Genomic DNA, 25335 nt, shown 5'->3' with positions numbered 1-25335 from the left:
ATTTTTAGACATATCATCCAAAATATTCAAGATAAAAAATGTCTGATACGGGTGACTCAAGTCTTTCTCCCTTTTTCTGTGGAGGCTAGGAAGGCTGAGATAGAAGACGAAGTCTTCTATGAAAGTCTGCATTACTGGGAGCGATTGCGGGAGCTTGAGCTCTTATACAACTCTGGGGAGGCCACCATTCCTGAATTGGTGGCAGAACTGAATCAAGTGCGAAAGTACTTGAATATTGCTGTGTGGGTGGACGTCTTCAAGGACGGTCACATGTATCAGCTGATGCTTCGCAAGGAATTGAAGATCCTGAGGCGCATAGCTCATTCTCACAGCTTTCTCATGACTGCTCCTTCTTCTCTATCTGTTTGGCTGAAATTTTGGATAATTGTTGTGGAGGAGAAGTATGATGATGTAATCCAGACCAACATTTATAAGTAATGAAATATTTATCTGGTTTTAACTCTGTTTTTCTGCAAATGATATATTTCATCAGCTGTGGTATGTAAACAAATGAACTGATGAGAGACTAACAACTATTAATAGAATTCAAACTAGTGTCAGTTGACAATGAACAACTGATAACTTAAAGTCCTTGGTAAGTGTGAAAGACGCATTGATTAACTTGAGACTCTTCAGCTTCTCCAACGTCATTTTCCTATAAATAAGATGATAGTGATAAAAATGTGATGCAATATCAGTTCAAAAATATTTCAATATGTCTGATTCTGATGCATGTAGCAGCACTCATGTTCATGTTACTGGGCAGTCAACCCCTCGTTTAAAAGATATCAAGAGAAAGATGGAGATATATGTTTTTCAGAAGGTGATGTTAACATGGGAAAAGATTCATGAGTTGAAGAGGGTGAGTAACAGTGGTGCTATTCCTACTCGTGCTCAGGAGGCAAGAGCACTGAAATACCTTGAACGTTTTGAAGTGAGGCATGTTAGGGATTTGGTTGAAGACAAATGTCTTTTGGAGGCGATGCTATGGAAGGAGTGACATGTTGTCGATAAGATTTCGAAGTCTAGGGCATTTGCTAGAATTCGAATTTATGAGTTAAATGATTGGGTTAGGGCGTGGCTAGATTCAGTTGATTCCATGATATCTTCTGTAAAATGGGAACGTTGTTATTCTTAATGAAGTGTTATTTTCAATTTGTTGTGTTCTTATTTTCTGTATATAATTCTGTTAGTGAAGCAATATTACTAATAATTTCTAAGATAAATCAATTAAACCAAGAATATTTCGGAAGTAAGAAACTTAGCCTCGGGTAATGGTTTTGTGAAGATGTCAGCTGCTTGCTGTTCAGTTGAAATATATTCTAGTCGAATATCCTTCTTTAACGCATGATCCCTAATGAAGTGATGTCTGACATCTATATGCTTGGTCCTTGAGTGAAGAACTGGATTATAAGTGATGACAATTGTGCTGGTATTATCACAAAATATGGGCGATTCAGTTGACGTTACTCCATAATCCTTCAGTTGTTGCTGAATCCAGATCAGTTGTGCACAACAGCTACCAACAGCAAGATATTCTGCTTCTGTATCATTGGCCATTAGACATTTGACTTCCTCTTCATCACTTGAGCTATATAAGCTTTCTGGTTCTGATTCGTCACTATCAAGTTTCTGCCCATTTGGATTTGTTCTCTTCAGCTAATAGAACATCATGTTTCTTTTTGTAGGTTTTCTTATCATCTCTGGATCTTCTCTTATGCTCATATGATTTCTTTCTTCTGTCAGTTGATCCTTGACTGTCCTTTTTAGGTTTAGGACAGTCAGCAATATAATGACCTGTTTTGCCACAATTGTAGCAAGCATTTATTTCTTCTTTGGAATTGTTTCTCTGGTATTGCTTCTGAAAGTTTCCTTGGTTCTTTCTCATGAACCTCCCAAACTTTTTGATAAATAATGACATAGCATCATTGCTTAACTGATCGGCAGATTTCTCGACTGAACTGGTTGATTCAGTTCTTACAGCTGCTAGAGCAGTTGTAGCTGTAGGAGTAAATGGTTCTCCTTCTCTGCTCTGCAATTCAAATTCATAAGCCTTTAAATCAGCAAATAGTTCATGAAGTTCGATCTGGTTCAAGTCTTTAGATTCTCTCATAGCCATAGTTTTGACATCCCATTCCTTTGGAAGACCTCTCATCACTTTTAGTGCAACCTCTTTGTTAGTATACACCTTTCCGAGTGCATTTAATTCATTTACAATACTGCTCACCCTTTCATCATACTCATTCATTGATTCTCCAACCTTCATTTTGATATTGTCAAATTTCTGAACAGCAACAGAGAGTTTATTTTCTTTTGTTTGATCATTTCCTTCATATAACTGAATCAACTTTTCCCAAATTTCTTTTGCTGTTTTGCACATCTTTATTTTGTTGAATGTTGCTTTGTCCAGTGTTTTGTATAGAGTATCTTTGGCCACATTGTCAAGATTGGCTTTTTTTTTTGTCCTCAGTTGTCCACTCTTCTCTGGGCTTTTGAATTCTCTGTGGTGCCCCTTCAGTTATGGCAATTGCTGTATTTGCTTTTAGAATCTTCATGGGTCCGTCTGTTATGACATACCACATGTCATCATCTTGTGCAGCTAAGTGAGCCTGCATTCTGATTTTTCAGTCATCGAAATCTTCTCTTGAGAACATAGGAATTTTATTGAATGAAGTCATGCTAGCAGATTTATAGATCAGAAGTATTCAAGAACAAGATTCAACCGCTCTGATACCACTTGATAGGATCGATTGACGTGTCAAGAGTGTTTAGAAGGGGGGGTTGAATAAATACTCTCAATTAATATTGGTCTTATCGAATTTTTGAGTTCAGTTTGGTGACAAACTGATTCTCGGAATCTTGTTGGTCAATATCAATCAGTTAAACTGAGGTAGTTGCGGAAGGTAACTGACTGACAGATAGAATACAGAACTGAAATAAAATACACAAGGATTGTTTCTGGACGTTCGGAGAATTCAATTACTCCTACGTCACCCCTTCTATCACAAGGATAGGATTTCCACTAAAAGACTTTGATCCAATACAACACTTGTACAGACCCACTTCAGTTAGGACTTACCCACTGCCTAAACTGAAACTCTTAGTATTACAAAATGATCTCTGTGCTTAACTGATCTTAGCTCTATTGAATTAACAAATATTACAGAGTGCTAGTTTGCTCAACTTGTAGCCTTGAATGCTACGAATAAATCGAGTAAGAGTGAGCTGAGATTTTGACAGAGTAATAGCAAGTTCTGAATGATGTATCGTTACTTCTTCTTTTTCTTCTGCCATATTTATACTCTTCTTTTCCAACGGTAATCTTGAGATAAATTTGAATCTTTGTATCCGTTGGTTTCCACTTGATTATTCCTTCGATATTGTTTGCTTCATTTATTGTGTAATTCGGCATCTTAATTGCTTTGTCCGGAATGCGTTGTTTTAAGTAGTCTTGGTTGTTGTGCGGTGCTCTTGTAAACTGTTATGTCTTCTTTGTTCTTTCCCGAGACATCTTCAGTTGAGAGACTTTGAGGCATTCGACTGAATGTTTTAACTGATCAGTTCCAACTGATCAGTTTACTCTGTGTCATTGTATCAGCTGATTTCAGTTGATAAGTTCAGTTGCCGAATTTGCTTGCGCGTATCAGTTGATTCATATTTTGTTAATCGATTGATTCATGTTTTGTCAAACTCCAGAATCTAGTTTCCAACAAAATAATATATAATATTACAAGAAAATTGATTTATTTATCTTATAATATCATATATTATTTGGACTTATCTTCATCTTTTTGGACATCTAAACTTTTCTATTGTCAAAATTTTTTTGGTACACGTTGAGCTTCTGGTACATGTGTTTTTCCCCATATGTAATTTTAATCTATCTCCTTAAAAATATTGTCTTCTTGATTCCAGTCTAAGGCTTTGATTCTTTTGTAAAATCGGTTTGTCTTAGATTTGAATATATGTTTCTTGTGCTCGATTCTTTCTGAAAAAAATGTCCAAGCAACTTTTTTGAATATTTCTGGTATTTCAATAAACTCATTTATAATAAAAAAATTATGAGTGATATATATTAGATATAGCATGTGAAATTTGACATGTAATAGAATATGGTCTATTACCATCTTCACCAATCTTTTTTTTTTTTTTTTTTTGAAATTTGATGTAATGTTAAAGCTCGGTTGAAATCTCGATCTGCTAGGTTGTAAGAAATTCTTGGATAAATTACTCATGTAATTTTTCTTGAATATAGATTCTCTGAAATTGTTCCCAATATTGAATTTTGAAGATTACTCATTTGTTTATTGCATATACCAATGTCAATAAGTGAATCTATATACTTTTTAAAATTAATTTTTATCAAAGTCTGGAATCTATATGAATCACGACATGATTTGTGCCACTTCTATATTGATTTTTGCAATTCTTCTTTAATTTTTCAGAAAGCATTAATTGCATCTCCATTCGATTTCTCGTAACTTCATTGGGATTGTTATTTCACTTCTGAAAACTTTATAAATAAGATGATACTTTCTGTTTATAGGACAAAGATTTCCTAAAAACTTTTCTTGTAAAATTAAATTAACCGATTAACTGTACAACACAAGTAATCAATTCAGTTGCAACTATTTATCCATATTTAATATCAATTATAATTTCATTTAATAGCAATCCCACGTGTTGACTCACAATTGTATTTTTTTTTACAAAAATTGACAATGACATTTAAAAAAAATGTGGATTTGGATCTATGCTTATCCACTATTAAGAGATGTATATGATATTTGTTCTTAGATATGTAAATAATTAAAGTTGATTTGTGAACTTTTTCGAAGTTGATTTGTAAAATATTTAATCATATCGAATTTATTGAAATCGACTTGAACTTGAACATGTATTGTTGGAACATTTCATGTTCGAAATCTTGATTTTGATGTTAACAAAATTTTTTGTTTTGTTTCTAACATATTTACTCAAGTGTGAAGTTATTAAAACAATAAGCAAACTGAAACTGAATTCTGCACAAACTGAATTTATGGCAAACTTTGGTATTTTGACGATATCACTCAACCGGATGATCCAAATGACAATCCGCCATTTTAACTGATCAGAAAACTCAATTTGGAACAATTTGTATTTTACGTCAGTTGGGAAAATTCGGATGTTATCAAGGTCTAACTGATCGCTGAATTACCAAACTGATTGCACGAAAACAGCAATCAGTTGGGTTTGAGCAGTTGCGGAATTTTCGTCATATCTCTCAGCTCGATAATCAAAATGAAGCGATTCAATATACGTTGGAAAGATAAGACGATGATCTATAAATCATCTTTAGAAGTCAAAGTCTGAGTTGAAGTTTAAGATGCTGATAAATAACGATGAAACTACTGGTTTTGTACAAAATGAAATCAGTTAGGCTTATTTTAACACACCAGCTGAAACTGAACCAGCAGCTGACCAACTGAACTGAATCAGCTGCTAACTAGCTGAAACTGAGCCAAACCAGTTGAAGACCGGTTGAACTGAACCAGACCAGCTGAAGACCGGTTGAACTGAACCAGTTGACCAGAGTTGACCACTCGGGAAAATGTCCAGCAAGGCGAATTTGATCGTTGCAATTTCAGAAACAGTACACAAACTTTTTAAACAGTCATATTCTTGTATCTAACGTATATAACATTGTTGGGCCCTATAAATACAACATCTAGAAGATCAAATAAGAGCTTTTGAAGAGGATTCAAAGCATCGACAGTTAACATGAAAAAATCAGCTAGTTGAGAGCACAAACCCTTGTGTGAGGATATATTTGAGATGTATACTGTAAATGATAATTTCCTCACACACAATTCACTTACACATATACAAGAGAGTTGAACTTCAAATATTAGTTGAATGAGTCTTTAAACAAAGACGTAAAGCATTGTGTTTGTAGTTTTTGTATATGAGACATTAAATAATATGCTGATTGTGAGGTGCTGCCTACAATATTGAGTGCTAGGAGTTCTAGTTGGGTGCTGGTCTTCCGGAGTTGGTTCGTACAAAGAATTGTAAAAATCAAAATCTTCTAGTGAATCTTTCCCAAGGGAATAAGGGGTGACGTATGAACATTTGAAGTCTCCGAACATCCATAAAAAAATTCGTGTCTATTTGTTTATTGCATTACTATTCAGTTCCATTAGTTTTTAAAGAAGCATTGTTGAAGCATTTTATGTGTTCTTCAAATACCAAAATATTGCATACCAAGTGTTTGATAAAATGATTCAACCAAAATATTTTTACTCATTCAAATTTCATATATTTTAAATACTTTACAAAATGTTTAATTGGTTTCTACGAAGGATTATTTCGAGTGTCTTCCGCTTGGTTTGAAAATCAAACTCGATTTAATTCACCAGTGTTCAATATTTCAAGAACCGAGCTATTGTAGCTCAACAATGATCCTCATAATCGATCCTGTCATGTATAACATTTTTTCGAATCGAACTCGAGTTTAAATTATTTTGTTAAATATTTTTAAAGCATGTAACAAATCTTGATATTTTATTAATATAATATGATATATGTATATATATATATAATTATAACTTAGTAAGTATTAAAAAAACATAAATTAGTAATTATTCAAAAGAGAATTATGATTATAAATAAATAATAAAGAATACATAGTAAATAATAAACAGTAAATAATAATAATAAAGGCTTAAAATAGGAGGATTCGCGACCCTCCTCTCTCTCTCTCATCCGTATTAGGGTTCCGCTTCTCCAATTCCTCTCGCTAAAGAGGATAGGCTTCCGACGATGATGCAGCCGCCGAACACCAACGTCCCATCTCATATGGCTCCGCCTCCTCAATACCAGCAATACCCTCAGCAACAGCCATCTCATCAATGGATGTCGCAGCCACCCCAACAACCGCAATACCACATCCCTCCGCCACAGCAGCCACCCGCGTCTGGGTACTATTACCAGCAGCCGCCACAGCAGTCTATTTACGCCCCCGTTCCAACGCCTCAGCCGCTAGTGGCGGACGACGGGATCCGGAGTCTCTGGATTGGTGATCTGCAGTATTGGATGGACGAGCAGTATTTGCTCAGCTGTTTCGGCACTTCCGGGGAGGTATACGTGAATACATGCACTGTTCACTTTCATAGATCACCTGTGTCTATTGACTTTTTTTCCTGATTGAAGAACGCTGATTCTTAGATTTACTGCTCGAGTCAAGTTTTCAAAGTTTTGTTCTTTCTTTGATTATGTTTTGATTTGTTTATTTCATTTGCTTTTATAATTTGTTGATCAGGATTTTCTCTCGGACTTAGGTTGTAAACTATTAGTTTTGCGTCATACCCACACATCTTTTAGCACTTGAGTATAGTGCACATTATTGAAGCTTTGAGAATAAATTATTTGTAGCTGGCTGCTTTATAAAGTAAGTGTTCTAAATTTTAATATTAGGAAAGATTAGCCTATATAAATGTTTGTGCTTATAATTAAATGACCTTGCCACTGAATTAGAAACTGTTTTGCACTTTGTTATTAATGTCTTAAACCCCTGAACTATATTGTCTTGACCTGAACCCTGGAAATTCATTAGTTTCCTGTGCACTTGGGAACAATGTGGCATATATTTTATGGTGGTTTTTTCATCTTTTCCTTGACTTCATAAAGATAATGCAGTTCACCTGTGAAATTGTTATATTTTTTAATGAGTGCTTGATGTAATTAAGAGATTGTTACTCATTCTTTTAGGCCCTGCGTCCACCCCAAATCTGAGATGCAAACGGTTATACCAAGCTCTCTTTCTCGCATATTTCATACCATTGTTTCTCGTTACTGTTATTCGATCCATAATACCTCACAATACAGTCAACCTTTTGATATTGTTCTTGTAATTGATATTTCCTTTCAATGAAGACAGTTTTAGCATTCAAGACTCACATCAGAGCTTTAGTTATTTTTTAATATACGACATATTGGGATGAGGCTTTGGAACAAATGGAGGTTGGCGATGCCATGTCAATCACTTACTTAAAAATAAGTGATTGTTCTCATAAAGATTTTTAATATCAAGAAGAAAATGGAAAACTATAAAGCTCAGGTTACCAGGTGGAAATAATTTTACGAGTGTAAGGGTCGGTGCAAGTATGCAACTGGCAAGAGATGCATGCCATGTGATAGAGTTGAGATGGAATATTCCATCGAGGCAATCATGGATTGTGAAATGCTACAACAACAAAGTTCATTTTCTCAAATTAGAAAATAGTAGATTTTAAAGGACAAATACTAAAGGACCCTAAATACAAAGGGGGAGCGTGAGTTTAATCAATAATCATGTGTGACACAGAGATTTCCTGTTAGATTGCTAAATTTAATCTGAATTTTTTTTAATGAATATCATACTCTAAATTGGACACTATGTAGCACGGATACTCCTAAATTTTTTCCCGAAGTATCGGACGATAGGCGTGTCGGATATGTCAAAATACATGTCATTGACTTTTTGTAGGTTTGACCAGTCGAATATGTCTTGGACACGGCGGGGATACGTTTCTAGATAGGCTGTATTGTTCATCAAGTTTTTTTTTTGGGTTTTGGATCTTATGTAACTGTTTTTCTCCCTAGGTGTTGTCTGCTAAAGTCATCCGTAACAAGCAAACTGGCCAACCTGAAAGTTATGGCTTTATTGAATTTGTCAGCCATGCTTCTGCAGAAAGGAGCCTTCAGGTTTATAATGGCACTCCCATGCCCAATGCTGAGCAAACATTTAGACTAAACTGGGCATCTATGGGAGCTGGTGAAAAACGTGATGATTCCCCTGAATATACAATTTTTGTTGGAGATTTGGCATCTGATGTTACTGATTACATGCTTATAGAAACTTTTAGGCCCTCTTATCCTTCAGTTAAGGGTGCAAAGGTTGTCACTGATGCGATAACTGGGCGTCCAAAAGGCTACGGGTTCGTGAGATTTGCTGATGAAACTGAACAAATGCGTGCCATGACTGAGATGAATGGAATGTTTTGTTCCTCTAGGCCAATGCGAATTGGTCCAGCTGCTAACAAGCAAAAAATGGGGAATCAGAACAAAGGTATGCCTATGTCTTTGCAATACTTTATGGCTACTGGAGTAACCATGAACTTACCGCTTCTGGGTTTGATTTTTTCTGTTCTCATCTGCTATTGTATAATGTTTTGATTACTGAATTTGGATGTTTCAATGATTAGAGAAATCACTTGGTTTGGAAATCGGAGCTCTAAATCGAGCGGTGTTATTTGCTTTTTCGAGTTTGTTGCACCCTTAAATTTTTTAGGAATAGGACAGATTGCGGTGTAATTTCCTTCCAGCGCTTTGAACATTTTAGGTTATGACGGATTAAAACTTTGCATAATCTTATAAAAGGCTATGGTTGTCTCATAGCAGGGTGATTGGAAGCTCTTATCATATAGTGGCCTGGAGCCAATGTGAGCTGAAATGATAACTCTTTAGTGCCTGGTTTTTTTGTAGGTCAGTTTTAATTTAATGCTGCTTACTTTTGATTCCTCAAGGAACTGATTATACTAGAATTTCCAGCTTTTATTGCCAGTCCTTTGACTTCTTAGGTCTTGGTCAAAATCAAATTACATATATTATATTAATTTTTTTACTTCATGTTTAATTATAAGCTTCAGATTATCTCAGTATCTGGAATTGATTTCTTATAGGCCATCACATAATTATAATTCTTTGGTTCTCATCCAGTCATCCCTTTCTTCACCAAGCTCTTACCTCTAGAATTACTTCTGTTTAAAGGGCTCCCCATGGAAATTGGGAAGTAATATGAGGCCACTGAAACTGCTTTCATCCAAGCGGTTTTAATTATCTCTGTAACTCATGCTTTGAACAATTCTTGAAGCTGTCTTGGTGTAGTTCCTTTGAGATCATGATCACCAAAATTGAAAATTAACACACTCGAAACATCCTGTATGGTTGTGCTCCTCACTGCTATAAATGTCACTGCCTTTAGTTGGGCAAACAAATTCTGGAAATGTTGGCAGTGGTGCTTTCATTTGATGTTCTGCTGTGAAGAATCTCCGCTGGCCCCTGCAATTGTTCCTTACTCTAGTCCTAGGCTTCCAACTATGAGAGGTTCACTCATTAGAGCTTCCGGAGGAGTGATCCTATTTAGGCCAGTAAAGTAGCTTTCGCAAGCTTTGTGAGGTGGTGTTGTCAAACTGAATGATAATATTGATGAGAAATTGTCACACAAAGGGAATGCTTGTCAACATTTTTATTTTAAAGTTAGCTCTCTTGGCTAGCCTGCATGTGTTATTCTCTGCTATTTTTCCCATGCTTAATCTTTAGTTGTACAACACTATTTATATGGCTACATATCTAGCTGTTACACTGCTTATGATTCCTTTGTAAAGATCTTTCAGACGTATAATACCCAGTTTGTTTATATTCTGTTTTAGTTGCTGTCATCTTCATAGTCAACAGCTGTCTTTAGAATGGCGTGGCTTTCATTGTTGGATAATTGTTGGAATGACTCTTGAATGAGAGATGTCTTGGTTTCTTATTCGCTTGATGTGTTTAGTGTGGGCAACACCTCCAATTTTTTCCCTCTTTCGCTTTCCTCTTTTTCCTCACATACTTATCTTACAATTGCAGCATCATACCAGACGTCACAAGGAATCGCAAGTGAGGATGATCCATCTAACACCACTGTGAGTAAAATATACTTATATTTGCATTTGTGTGCTTTTGTTATGAAGCATGGGATCATGGTTTATAGGCTTTTTCCTTGCAGATATTTGTCGGGAATTTGGATTCTAATGTCACTGATGAGCAATTAAGACAGCTGTTTGGGAATTTTGGACAGTTGCTCCACGTGAAAATACCTGCAGGCAAACGATGTGGATTTGTTCAGTTTAGTGATAGGTAAATTGAGGGTATTAAAAAAATTTCCTCCCTTTATTTTAAGTGTTTTAAAAGTGCATGTAAAAACTTTTGTCTCATAAATAATAACAGAAGATTTGCCGAACAAGCTATAAATATTTTAAATGGAACCCAGTTGGGAGGACAAAGCATTCGACTCTCATGGGGTCGTAGTCCGTCTAACAAACAGGTTCTACTCCTGTAACTTTTGTTTGGTCCTTTTTACTTGTACTGTTGCATGAGATTTAATTATCAAATCTCCCTGCCTCAGGTTGATCCGAATCAGTGGAATGGAGGATATTATGGATATAATACTTCTGGTTATGAAACCTATGGATATACTCAACCAACGCAGGATCCAAACTTCTACTATGCAGGGTACACTGGATACGGAGACTACCAACAACCAACACAGCAGCAGCAACAGCCTCAGGTATATCTCACAATTGTCAAAAAAATTAGCAATGCTTGCTTGCTTGCTTCGAACAAAATGTCTATGATGCCTCGCATTCTCATTCATGCTCTCTGTTAGCACCTTTATTTTGTGCCTGAAGGTTTTGGGAATCTCTGTTCGTGACACGACTAAGTTATTGCGATTTTTTTGTTTGTTGCCTATTGATTACAAAAATATTTTATGGTTCCCCTTGTCTTTAAATTACCATAATTGTTTGTTGTACTGTCCGTGACCTATCATAATCTTTACATCACCATCATAGCCTACTTTCAACTGATATAAAGTTTGAAAAATGTTGTTGATTCTAATTTTTAGGATTAAGCGTTAAATCTACCTCGCCAACAAAATACTTGCACCTCTGTTCTCAGGGCTCACCACCTTTGAAGAGCATGGTATTGGACATTCTTTTAGATAAATTGCTTCCTGAATAATGTGATTGTGCTGGTCAAGCGTTCAACACTGAATCCAATCATCTATACCATATCTTTTTGTTTCTCTTCAATTGCCGTGACACGGAATCCAATAACCTGCACCGTATCTTTTTCTTCTCTGCAATTGCCAGTAAGGACCGGAACTACCTCCATAACCTCAAACACAAACCACCACCACCCACTCCCCATCCCAAACAACACAATCCTTGCTTCAATGCATTAGAAGACTTGGTTTATCGTTTTTTTAATTACTGAAAAACACTTTTCTTCCGTCTCTTCGGATCAGCAACTTCTCTTTAGTCCCGTTACTGGCATTCCTTAATCCATGCTGCTTTTCGTCATTTTTTATTGCTGCATGCTCGTTGTTAATGTTCTATTGAAATAATAATAAAATCATATGTTGGTATAGTGATGTATTGAGCATCAAGAAGAAATCAACAGCTTTTGATCGTGGATCATGAAGTTGGAGCTGTCAGCTGCTGTTGCAGCTGAATACTTTGTATTCACTGGGTTCTTGTTTGGAATGGTTTGAATTTGCCATTTAATTATCTCTCTCTTTCAAGTTTTGTTATCATAGCAAGGCAAAAATGTTTGCGTTTTATGGTTTTCTTGGACAATGGCTGCATATGTTTGTTGTCTCCATATTTTGTTTGGGTTTATGTTTACACATGCGCGGTTGTGTGCTTAGTGATTGTTATGTTTGAGACACAAGTTTTTTTCTTTTTTGATGTTCCATTTTCGGAGGTTCACATCCAGTATGTTAAATGGCTTGTATGAAAATCGTATTATGCATTATGTTTTGTTATTGATGACTTCTGCACATATACATAAATTCATATTATATATATGTGTGGTGCTAAGGGTGTGTTGAGAGTAACAATAGGAGGGTTGGTTTACATTCACTTTAAATGAGTTGAAAGTGAGATATCCCAGTCTAATTGTCTCAGCCTAATCTTGACGGCCTCTTCACCATGTAATTGTTATATATGGGTCCTAGGGAGGCCAAGAGAAGTTGGCCGATGGGTTGGCAAAACATGCTGAATTGGGCTGTGGAGGTGATTTGGATAAATTATTCATTAGAACTTCCTTTCCAAGGATTATTCAATCAAGTTCCTTTCCTTTCCTTTTAAATTGTTGCTTTCGAACCTTTTCTTCTTTTTAATGTTAATTGTACTTATCTCAAGTCTCTTTTAGAGTAGCAAAAATATTTTGTACCAGAATGCATCCAAGACATAAACTAAATATTTATTCTTAAATACAAAACTGTTTTTCCATCCGTTTGGACCGCCTAGTTCTTACTTTTTAAAATTGGTCATTATGGCTTTTTTATATAAAAAATAATAATTTTAGGGCCATGAGCTTTACTGTTTGTGTCCGGTTGATGTGCATTCGTATGCATTTTACTGCGACTAGATGGCATCTACTCTTTCCATATTTGAACAAAGAATTACAACGTTGTACTAATTAATTTTTTTTTTAAAATAGCTGAATGCCACCTTGGCGTTGTCTTTCTTCCATTAATTATGTGACGGTTGAATCACACACTGGCACATGTACCACCACTATTTATTTCACTCGATATATATGTATATATTATTGCCACGGCTTGTTGAATGCAATAAATAGTGGTGGTAGTGTAACTCCATATTTTGGGTCATGTTCTTATCGTGTTGCGGTGCGTGGACCCTATGTTGAGTTCAATAAATTAATAAAATAAGGTCGTTTCATTTTCGTGAAAAAGGTGAGCAAGATGGTATCCACCGTTCAAAGCGTTTGTTTTTTGTTCACCTTCAAAACCTTTCGATACCCTCACTTGCAAGTTGCAACCATCAAATCAATCACCTTTCCACTAACAGGACATCTTTCCCCTAACTGAAATTTTAGCCCAAACTACGTGGCCTCTTCACAGTAATAATCAGGTTTATTTTATCCTACCTACGTGGGCATTGTCCTATGATAAGATGGATGGTCAAGATTTGCTCATACATATGTAGGACTTTTTTTTTTTTTTTTGAAATTGTATGTGGCAAGATTTTATCCGTTGAAATGAAGTGAGGATAGTGCCCACATAGATAGGATTTCATCAACCGTAATAATGATGAGTCTCACTGCTCATCTCATCTCTATAGCATTATTAATTTCCAATATCATAAAGGGTACACTACCTACGCCGAAATGATTTAGGTTTTGCGCACAAGTCACATCAGACATGGGTTTGTTGGTAATATTATTTCGGTGATCCAATGTTGCCTGTGACCAAGTAACGGTCACTCTCGTAAGGGCATCCGCGTCCGTCCACATTAATCTATGTTATTAACTTTCCATCTCTTCAAAAATTATGGGGTTCACGAGCCACATATTCATTACATTAATACTTTTCCATTATTAACACACACTCACATTCATTTAATATCAACTTTCATTATTTATGGGTCTCACTATCCACTTATTCATTTTTTTTAATTTTAATTAATTCAATATCTTTCTAATTTTGTTAAAATTTTATAACAAATATTATTAAAAATAAATAGTATTATTATTTTAAAAATAACTTAATTTCTATATTCATTAAAATATTATTAAAAAATGAAAAAATGTTGGACTCTTTTATTTAAACGGCTAGTTTGACATTACATTCTAGTTTGACATTATGACATTATGTAAAAAAAATGTTGCACATAGCGACGGTTTGTGAAAAACCGTCGCAAGTAACGACTGATTTTGAGAAACCGTCGCAAGTAGCGACGTTTTTCAATTTGCGACGGTTTACGAAAAACCGTCGCTATTTGCGAAATAATACCGTTCATTCTGATGAATTTCTTGGCTGACATGACAGCCAAGATTAATAATTCATGCATCCATATTGGTGCATGAATATTAATGAATGTTAATAATCACTCATTAATGCATCAATGTGGATGCACTAATAGGCATGGGGTATTTTGCGTAAGTAACTCTTTCCAATAATGTGGGAGAAGTAAATGATGCACATTGATGCCATTCTTTGTGATAAAATATTCAGTATTTTGTGTCATGGACACATCTCACTACGTGACAAAATACTTTTACAGTTTTTAAATAGCAATCGTGCGTAACATTGTGTAGCAGTCTTCAGTGGTTGCACAATTTGTACTTTAGTGTTAAATTTTTAAAACTTGTCGTACATTTTTTTCCTCTTTTTTTTGGCTTGGAATTCATTTTAGTGGAATTTGACAACGATGATTAACTCGAATGTCCATCCTTCGATATAATAATGACATGTTTGACGATTGGATTTCATAGACTCATCTAGATATCCTCATGGTTTGATGGCAAAGTCGAAGTTTCTCCAAGTGCACCACTTGATCGTGATGCTGACGATATTGATTCAAGAAATTAATCAAAATCTCAAACATTATAATATATACTATACTTTCAACCGAATGCACTTAAAAAGTTTGTCAACACTAAATCGAAAAGGACAAAATACAATTAACCAAGTTGCGACAGAAGGAAAATGGACTAGGAAACTTGAAGGCTTTGAACAAAGACAACCTATGGACCAAGTAAACTTACTTCGTTTGATCATTGCCCACTTCCCACAAATGACAATATTGAATATCCCATTTATTACAATGATCAAGGGTTCTTGGAAGAAATATTTAGCCAATAATCCCAGTGCAAATTGTCATAATAATTAGCCATCGAACCGGGTTTGGTTCCACACCGCATCCCGGACACGACTGAGATCTCGCCCCTTTAAGGTTCGCCCCACACCCTCGAATACCGAGTTGGCTGCGACTCTACGGCTTCGTTCGTACTCACGTGCGAGATATTCGTGTGGCGGCACGATGACACCCGGGTCATAGTCGTTCAACTCATCCTCCAACTCGTGTAGGGACTCAACTGAGTCATTTCGATAAATCTTAGACCAATCAGGTACGTTCACTGGCGCTGACGCCGCCATGTGGCGGCTACTTGGAGAGTCCCCCACGCAGTCTTGTCCACCGAGTTGGTGCAAGATCCTCCTCCGTGATGATGATGAGTTGCTGGAATCGTCGAAAGCCAGCGACAATCCACCAAGCTGGCGGTGGTGGTCGGACGGCGGAGGTGGGCGACGGCTCGGGTAGATAGAGAAGCTTCCGTTGCTTTCCATGGAAGCACGCGAATTCCAGCCTCCGTTTTCCGGGTGATCATTCCCGTTTTCTGTTTCGTCAACTACTGACCAAACTTCATTCTCTCCCAGTTCCCACGCACCGTTCGCACTTTCTTGGCCGTGGTTATTACCAAAACTTCCCAAATAGCGTTCACTGCGGCTGCTAGTCAGAGTTCGATCTTTTCCCATTAACGTTTAATATTCAATATATATCTCTCGACTAACCGGCTTGAGAATCGCCGAAATCTTGATTAGACCTTAAGGAAAAACGAATTCTTGATGATCCGATTTGGATTTTGATTAACTCAGGTTGCCGGAATAGGAATAAACAAATCCCGGCGACCCAAAAAAAATTCGAACTGAATTAAGTGGAAATTGAACTGAATTAAGTGGAGAGAATTATTTACATGGGCGTAATAAAATGTATATAATTAATTGACACTGCGATGGCCAAGATTATCATCATATATGGAGGTTTGATGCGTGGAGCGGCCCCACAAGAGTATCATTTGAATTTGGATTTCATTTTGTCTCAATTTCATCAATGTCAGTATAATTCGGACAATATTCATCTTGCTTTCATGAATCAAACACATTGTGACCATCTATATATATATATATATATATTGTTAATTGATAATAAATGTTATAAGTAAAAAATGAATCAAATGTCTGAGAATTTGAGCACCAAACTTTTTGACCGGAGAAAATGCAAAATTATTTTAATCGGAGAGAGATGGTCCACTGAGGTTGAATCAACCAGCCTTTTCTGGATTTGACACATTGGATGGCATATAAAAATTGGTCTCGAATCCCGATTATTTATGTCTTTGTGAAAGTTGGATTGGACTGGATTTACCCCATTGGTAATTGACACTCATATATATAAACACACACTACTACACACATATATATATATATATATATTATTGAATTGTGATCCATTGTGTGTTTAAGAGTGAGTTTGGTGGAAGAAATTTAATTTCATTTGTTGTTTTTATTTTCATTTGGTCAGAGTATTGATATGCAACCGAAAAATACTGATATGACATAAAATATGTCATTGAAAATTTTCGACTTATCAGATGTCATGTAAATATTCGGATCAAGATAGCTAAAACTTAAAAGTTATTGTACAAAAACTAAATTTTGAAAGACCAATACCCAAAATCAAACAAATTTGTGGAGCAAACAAATTATTTTCCTGTTCAAATAATTTTGTCTAATTTATTAATTTTATTTTTCCAAAAAAAAAGTATTGTAGTTTTGATTAATTTATTCTTTAACTCCTATGAAATCAAGAAATATTAACTCTTGCGTATATTTCAGTTAGGTTGTTCAATTTTTACGATGTTTTAATTTAGTTTAAAACCTGATTTATTTAATATTTTTATACTCGATTTGGTAGTTCAGTTCCTAATGATAGAACAAATATAACTGATACATAAGAAATGGTGTAAAATGATTTCCATGTCCATTATCACAAGTCACCGTATATGCCACGTCGGTTAGAAGTGACATGACAAATGATATAGATAATGTCATGATGTGCATTTTGGACGGAAGATTTCATCCCAATCTTGTGGGGCTCTGCCCCATTAAAAGATCAAATGTCCAGATTTATACACACATATATGAGGTCCATCAATTTCTTTAAAACCTAATGGTCCAGATCCTGTGGGGCACTGCCCCCACAGGTAGTGTCGAACCTTCCGTTTTGGAGATGTTATTCATGTTAATTAGTGATGTCATTATGATAAAAATTTGTGTGAGACGGTATTACGGGTCGTATTTTGTGAGACATATATCTTATTTGGGTCATCCATGGAAAAGTATTACTTTTTATGCTAAGAGTATTATTTTTTATTGTGAATATCGGCAGAGTTGATCTGTTTCACAAATAAAGATTAGTGAGACCGTCTCACAGAAGACCTACTCGATAACTATTATGAATAATTGATTGTTATTTGTTAGCATTACCACATGGGAATTCCAATTACATTTATAATAATAATGAAAGATTGACACTAAGCGGCTGTCCGAGTTTGTAAAGTGCATGAGCGTTTGAATAATAATTAGAAGTTCGATTACCTCTTCCAATATCTTCTACGATTAGCTTGTCACATATTGCTTGACCAGTGTAGTTTACACTAACTAATATGAACTTGGTGTTTGAGTTTGTAAAGTGCGTGTGCGTTTGACTAATAATTAGAAGTTCGATTACCTCTACCAACATCTTCTAGGACTAGCTTGTCATATATTGCTTGTCTAGTGTAGTTTACACTGACTAATATGATTTGTAGACTATAGGGTTAGTTTGAGGATTTACATAATGCACACCGAATAATAGCGAAGGCCGATTCCGACGTTATAATAAACATTAAAATTCATCAACATGTACACATTTTTGACAAAATTTTACATTATTTATGAGGGTTAAAAGGATTTTAATAACTAGTGCAGATGGAACAAAAAAAAAAAGGTACTCGTTTTTATTTCTGGATATGTACTTTCATAAGGTTAAAACTTAAATAGTTGTCCCCCGGGTTTGGGCCAAGCTATGGCGATGTAGACAAAACAAGACACACAATGGCAGGCCGACTCGTGCACCAAATAAATCTTAACTGAAATCTGCGCAACCTACTTGCAAATTTTCCTTAACATGTGGTTAATCCCTAGTAAATCAAACCCTAATCTGGGAAAAAAAATACGAAGAAAAGTATGAAGAACGATGTCTCTCTAAAGGCATATTTGACGGCTAAGAATTTTTTGGTGGGACTCGAAAGTAACTTGTCTTTTTATGAATAAATTCAAAACCTTATCATGATTTCAGTGTCAGTGGCCACAATTCAGACGTCCCTCCAAAAGCAGCTTCGAAATGTAGCAGAATAATGAACTTATAATGTGCAGTGAATTTTACGTACATTTGACAATTTCTTTTGCTAGATGGTTGAGTTAATATCAAGGTTTTAAAAAGCGTGAAGCGTCTCGAAAGCGTGGATGTCGAGCTCCAAGCTTTTTAAACTAAACGAGATTAGCACATGCTTAAGCGTGAAAAAAACATTTTTTTTTATTTTTAGTGTAATTGTAATTATCTCAAACTAATAAATAGATAATATAATACATAAATATGATAAATTTAAGTCTGATGCATTAATTCTCATATTTATAAAAGCATAAAATATCAAAATTGCAATCTTTATTTGTTTTTACAAGATCACATTAAAAAAATACTAAATATTTGTCAAATCATTATCAAACATGCTTAATCATAATTAAAATTAAAAAATAAACATATAAATTATAAACCTAATTTATTATTATAAAATAAAAAGACATACCTTCAGAATAAAAATTTAAAAATAAATAGATGCGATTAATTGTGTTTAAGCTTAATTAATCGAACGTTTTAATTACGCTTAATTCGATCAAACTACAGTTTAACCGCTTTTCAAGAAAGGTTTTTGTCGAACTTCAAGCTTAAGCGTGCTTTTTAGAACATTGGTTGATAATAGTGGTGCAGGGCTGATGTGAAATATGACAGCAGCAAGCTAGACTTGGTTTGTTCAAGGACGGAGCCGATGTAATAATGGAGTCTTGTCTTCCCCCTTGCAGATTCAAAACTCATTATACAAACTTAGGCACCTATATTTCTTTGGAAGACCTGTTAAGTTGCTTGCGATTGATGGCCGGCCGTCTGGCTATCATCTGTACCGTAATTTCGAGTTACTCGGGATTATGAATCCAACGTCTCTCGTTTTACCAAATCGGTAGCGAGTGCTGAAAGTGCAACTATTGAAAGTTATTATATGCTAATATGGTATATCATGAGTGGTTTTCTCTCTTATTCTAATATCATTAGATCATGTGAATCACTCACATTTTTATAGAAGTTAACATATAGTTGATGATCTAAGGACTAACATTTGACCACACGAAGGAGAAATACTCCAAGTATAACGTAGAATAATCTAACTATTAAGTGAGAACCCTCACCCGTCCATTTTAGGCAGAATTCCCAAATTATGACCTTAAAATCTATTCATACCATCCAAAATCTCCTTGATTTCATTTGTCCTCATCAGGTGCCAAAGTTGTCATTACCAACAATGTCCTTACAATTTCTTATATATATTTCCAAATTACTAAAAAGAACACTTCGATTTTACAAATATTTATTTATTTATCCAAAACTAACGAAATACGTCCGTGTAAATAAAATTTAATTTGTGGGTGTTTGGTGTGAGTTGATGCAACGGTGAATAGAGAGAGTGGTTGCCATCATTTCCGAGGGCCCTTGATTTTGGATTCGACAGTACGAGTGGGCTCCGTTGGTGGTTTGGATGCAGGCTTGCAGTGACCGGACTTGGACTCTTGGGCCCATCCAACTTGTTCGGGCTTGCAGGGGTGGCCCATGATTTCACTTTCATTCAAATTTATTTCAACACATACGTACATTATTATATAGCCTCATTTATTCATCGATAAATTGACATTCTAACCATATAATTGGCACGTACTTATGATGAGAAACTGCTTTGGAAGTTAATTTTTATTTATTCATTTGTCTATTATCGTGTTACCATATTTTTGTGTATGATAATTTTTAATAGAGAAACTTTAATATGCAAATAAATTATTAAAATTATTTTTTTTTTAAAAAAATAATAATGGAACCCACTCAAATAATTAGATATATAACCAAACACGACCTAGAAATATAAATAAGAATATGTGTTTTGGAAGACGATCTTGTAAATCTTTCTACGAATTCTGATTTAAAATAAAAAATATTTTTAACATAAATTTGATTTTTTTTAGCTCACAATATTTTTCTCGTATAAAATAATTATATGCCAGTACAAGAGGAATCTAAAGCTGGGAGACAGATGTGTGGGCCCACCACTCGTGTCCGGATACCACTCGTGTCCGGATACCACACGTGTCGCACTAAAAGCTTAAGTGGAATCTCCAAATTTTCATATGATTCGGCATACGTGTCCGCAAACGATGGGTTGATTGGTTTTTTTTTTTAAAAAAATTTAGTTTTATATTTCTGATTTAATACGAAATTTTGGAGCACGACTTTGCTGCGTTAGAATGACGTCACATCGAATTGAACGAAGACAGATATAAATCGTACTCGTGACGACGTGGATGACCAAATCATGTAACTGGGTTTTTTTGGGCTTATGCAAATTGGTCGAGCCGTACAAACTATTGGGCAGTCACTGTCGTATAAATGGGCTTATTAAGCCCAATTGAATATCAAAACTGCACTATTTGGGCAATCATAGAAAATCCAACAACGCCATGGTCACTATTCCTATCCAGCCATCCTACTTGACCGTATGAGACAGTTTCTAGATCAAATTAAACCGGTTCCGGATTAGAGGAAAATCGAACCAGAACAATCATGTCAAATATCATATTGGAACTGTTCCAGATTAATCTGGCAGTGTAACACAATCCAAAACTGAAATTGAATCGAACGGATTGAAATCGGCCAAAAATTATTATTTATCGAACAAATTGCTCAAAATTTAATATATTATGTAATATATCCAAGTCTTCGCTACTCAATTAAGCCAGGTTCATACAAGAGCAGGGGCGGACCACAAGAGGGGGCTTCAGCATACCAACTATAGTTATATATATTTTGTAAAACAAAAATAATAGATTAAATCAACTCTAATACAAATTAAATAATATTTTTAACGAAATCCAAATTTCAAATAATCATACATATGTATAACCAAATATTTAATATAATATTTTTAAAATATGAATATGTACGATTATTTGAAATTTTGATTTTCAAACAAAAATAAATCAAAAATCGGTCTAACCGATTTTTTGGTATGCCGGTCTGATATCTGATCGATTTTGATTGGTTCTGGATGATTAATCGGTCAAACGATTTTTATGCGATTGTCCGGATACCTGATCAATTCTCGGTCGAATCGGTTGACCTGATCTGGTTTTAAAACACTTTTTTGAACTAGGGGTGTCAAAAATAAACCCGACCACCAACCGTCAAGTTCAGGTTGGGGTTTTAGGGTTGTGATTAGATCGAGTTGGACACAAAATCTGACCCCAAAAAAATTTATATATTATCAATTAAGGAATGAGTCACCAATTAACCTAATCTCAACAAATCCATTTATATATTTTGTTTCACTATGCAAACATCTCATGCCCTTTTATTTTAGTGCCAAACACAACACTACATCTGTACGGATTTAGACTTTAACACATTTCAATACATTTAATTTGTGATATAGGAATTTGAAACCTTTCAAAGTTTAAAATTTAGTTTGTGATACTTGAAAATCTTTTTCTATATATTAATATCATAAATTTTCATCGTATAATATTTATTTAGTGAAACATTCGAATTTTCTTGTCAATTGTTTTTTTCTTCTGTGAAGCAATTAACATTTTAAACAATTAGAATCTTAAATTTAAATATTTAAATCAGTGAAACATAATTATAATATTTAGTCGGTATTTTACTATTATGTGTTTAAATTAAAATATTATATTATTATTATTATTATATTATTATTATTATGTTTTTTGAATTTTTATTTAATTAATTTGTTAAAAAAAATAATATTGCATAGTATAAAAATCAGATTGGTTCGGATTCGAATTCAATTTATAATTTATGGGTTTATTCGAGTTCGGGTTGAGAATTTTTTTTAATTCCATTGCTTCATCCCCATTTGAACCCAACAAAATCGACACCCTAATTTCAATGGGCCACATGAAACGGAATTCCGCTATCCATAGGTGTGAATTTTATAAACCCTCGGACTGAACGCAGTGATATGCAAACCACGTCAACCAGAGAAATCGCACTCGAAAATTTTTGGATGACATGCTCGCTCAAAAAAGTGTTAATGTAGAGAATAAAACATATAACTAATTAGTGACAAATACATGTACTCCACTAATTTGTACTATCACTCAAAAGCAACACAACACCTTTTTGTTATCATAAACCTATCCCAGTGTTTATTTAATTTCTTAAACCTTTTCTTTTTCATCTTTTATTAATATTGGTGCACTGCTTGAATGACAAAGTTCAGGCCAGCCACTGCTTTAATGCACCAAGATTTGTAATTTATTCCGGGGCACAATGCTTGAAATATTAATCAGTAGGTTTTTTATGAGACGATTTTATGGATATTTATTCGTGAAATGAGTCAATTCTACTTATGTTTATAATAATAAGTTAATACTTTTTATGAGTGACCAACATAAAAAAATTTATCATAAAATTGACTCGTGAGACCGCCTTTAAAATTTTTTGTGTGGATAATAAATCTGTCATTTACTTCGTATAATTTGAGATTATTGTTTAATGATTTGTGTTACCTTTCTTTCAAATTTTTTTAAAGATTCACGCGATATTTGATTATGGATTCCTGTTAAAAATGATATAGTATTGCACTAAGTTCGGTACTATTAGTAAAGAGATTAATATGTGAAAATGTTGTTTTTTAATTATTTTATATTTTGTTAATGGTGTTTTGATAGCTCATGATTTTGTTATTTATTGATTGTTTGCATTGTAATTAACTATTAAAATATTAAACTCATATTTTATTTTTTAGATAATTAGTATTTTTCATCGTAAGGTGGTTTTGAAACTTCAGACGAGAAATTATACTTTCGGTAAACTTGGTTATCATTTTAATTTGACATAACTATTATTGGACGAGCTTAATTAATCTGATTATTAAAACTTATGCGTGTTATTGATTACAATGTCGAATAAACATATTCATAAAGACAAAAACTTGTGTGAGACGGTCTCACGGGTCGTATTTTGTGAGACAAATATCTTATTTGGGTCATCAATAAAAAAATATTAATTTTTATGCCTAAGAGTATTATTTTTTTCTACTTATAAGTTATAATTTTGTATATTTTCTGGAATAGTATCAATCGTAATATGTTAAATTTATTATATATCTTGAAGCACTAATCTTTAGATAATGATTTTTTCCCAAAAAACTTGTGATTAGTCTCAGATAGAAAATCATGGTTAGCTCCTGAACTATATTGAATTAAAATGGCTTCAGATCTATTTTTAAACAATCCAATCCATTTCAATATTGGTCTCGGATTCCCTTCGATTAAGTTGGTTTCTATTACGTAAGAGTTCAAGAAGCAAAGTGCATGGAGAATTCTCAATTCATTGATTAAAGATTCGAGCCAGTGAATTTACAAGAGTTTTCCTTTTTCATTTCGTTCAAGCTAACCATCACCCAACTACTGATTAATTGTTATTTAACTGACTAACAACTTGATTATATTTTGATTGAATATATATCTAATATCTCCCTCAAGATGTACTATAAACATTTTTTTATAGACATCTTGGATAATAATGTTGTCAAGGTAGTAGATGGTAAGGGTTTGGTGAACATGTCCGTTAGTTGCATGTGAGAACGAACATGGAGCAGCTTGATAGAACCATCCACAATCTTTCCACGAACGAAATGACAATCGATCTTGATGTGTTTTCTTCGCTCATGGAATATTGGATTGTTAGCAACATGGATTGATGATTGGCTCTCGCAAAACACAATATCTAGTGTAGGGGTTGAAATATGAAAGTCTTGAAGTAGCTTTGTAAGCCACACGACTTCACTTGTAGTGCTGACCAAGGCTCGATATTCTGCTTCGGTGGATGATTGTGACAGTGGCTTGCTTATTTGCTTTTCATGATATCAAAGCATCACCGAGAAACACACAGAAGCCTGTGACTGGCTTCTTTGTGTCTGTGCAGGCCGCCCAATCAGTGTCGGAGAAGGCCCGTAGTTGGGTGGATGATGAGGTAGGAAATAATATTCCTTGGCCAAGAAAAGATTTGAGATAACGCAAAAGATGGTGCACAACCTGCATATGAGTCGTACAAGGCTTATATACAAACTGACTAAGTTTGTGAATCGCAAATACAATGTCTAGACGTGATAACGTGAGATAAAAAAGTCGATCAATGAGACGACGAGGTTTCTTTCAGTTTCTTAGTAAGAATGAGTGACGGTATTCTGCCTAAATAGTAGAAACATGTAATAAATAAGCAAATACTAAAGATATGAGCCGTAGAATTTTTCAATTCTGATACAAGGTACTTATTAGATCGAATAAGTACATTCGATCTAATAGAATTATTTTTGTTGGATCTAGCCGTAAGAAGAATGCTTGATATAAATAACCCATTTCTTGGTCTTTAACCCCCTCAGTCACTACGAACACCCCCGATCAACTCAATGGGATGTGTCTATTTATCTATCTCTTGACTCAAAATGGGAGAAGGTTTGAATAAAGATCCTAGAGTGTCTAGGGTTGGGCCAGGAGAGTCTCTTAACGCCTTATTTTTTCTT

At 34.6% G+C, this 25335-nt stretch overlaps 2 protein-coding genes across 2 annotated transcripts; one reads left to right on the top strand and one right to left on the bottom strand.

The window, feature by feature from the left end:
- Positions 1–6717: 6717 nt before the first annotated feature.
- On the top strand, positions 6718–12604 carry LOC142532940 (polyadenylate-binding protein RBP45-like). Its single transcript, XM_075639495.1, has 7 exons — positions 6718–7119; positions 8623–9088; positions 10648–10703; positions 10787–10917; positions 11008–11104; positions 11186–11347; positions 12209–12604. Exons 1-7 carry the CDS (start codon positions 6802–6804, stop codon positions 12209–12211), a joined length of 1233 nt encoding a protein of 410 aa, XP_075495610.1. The 5' UTR covers positions 6718–6801; the 3' UTR covers positions 12212–12604.
- A 2570-nt stretch (positions 12605–15174) lies between these two features.
- LOC142532932 (protein S40-6-like) lies at positions 15175–16361 on the bottom strand. The gene has a single exon (XM_075639484.1). It carries the CDS (start codon positions 16121–16123, stop codon positions 15476–15478), a length of 648 nt encoding a protein of 215 aa, XP_075495599.1. The 5' UTR covers positions 16124–16361; the 3' UTR covers positions 15175–15475.
- Positions 16362–25335: the final 8974 nt, after the last annotated feature.

This window comes from Primulina tabacum, chromosome 2 (assembly GCF_025594145.1).
Source record: "Primulina tabacum isolate GXHZ01 chromosome 2, ASM2559414v2, whole genome shotgun sequence".
NCBI classification, from domain to species: Eukaryota; Viridiplantae; Streptophyta; class Magnoliopsida; order Lamiales; family Gesneriaceae; genus Primulina; species Primulina tabacum.
Note: the sequence above shows the minus strand (reverse complement) of the source record. Positions and strands in the feature narration are given on the sequence as shown.

Coding starts and splice junctions, on each gene's coding strand:
- LOC142532940 (XM_075639495.1), top strand. CDS start 6,802: ATGATGCAGCCGCCGAACACCAACGTCCCATCTCATATGGCTCCGCCT. Junction 9,089..10,647: donor AATGGGGAATCAGAACAAAG/GTATGCCTATGT, acceptor TTACAATTGCAG/CATCATACCAGACGTCACAA. Junction 10,918..11,007: donor TTTGTTCAGTTTAGTGATAG/GTAAATTGAGGG, acceptor AAATAATAACAG/AAGATTTGCCGAACAAGCTA.
- LOC142532932 (XM_075639484.1), bottom strand. CDS start 16,123: ATGGGAAAAGATCGAACTCTGACTAGCAGCCGCAGTGAACGCTATTTG.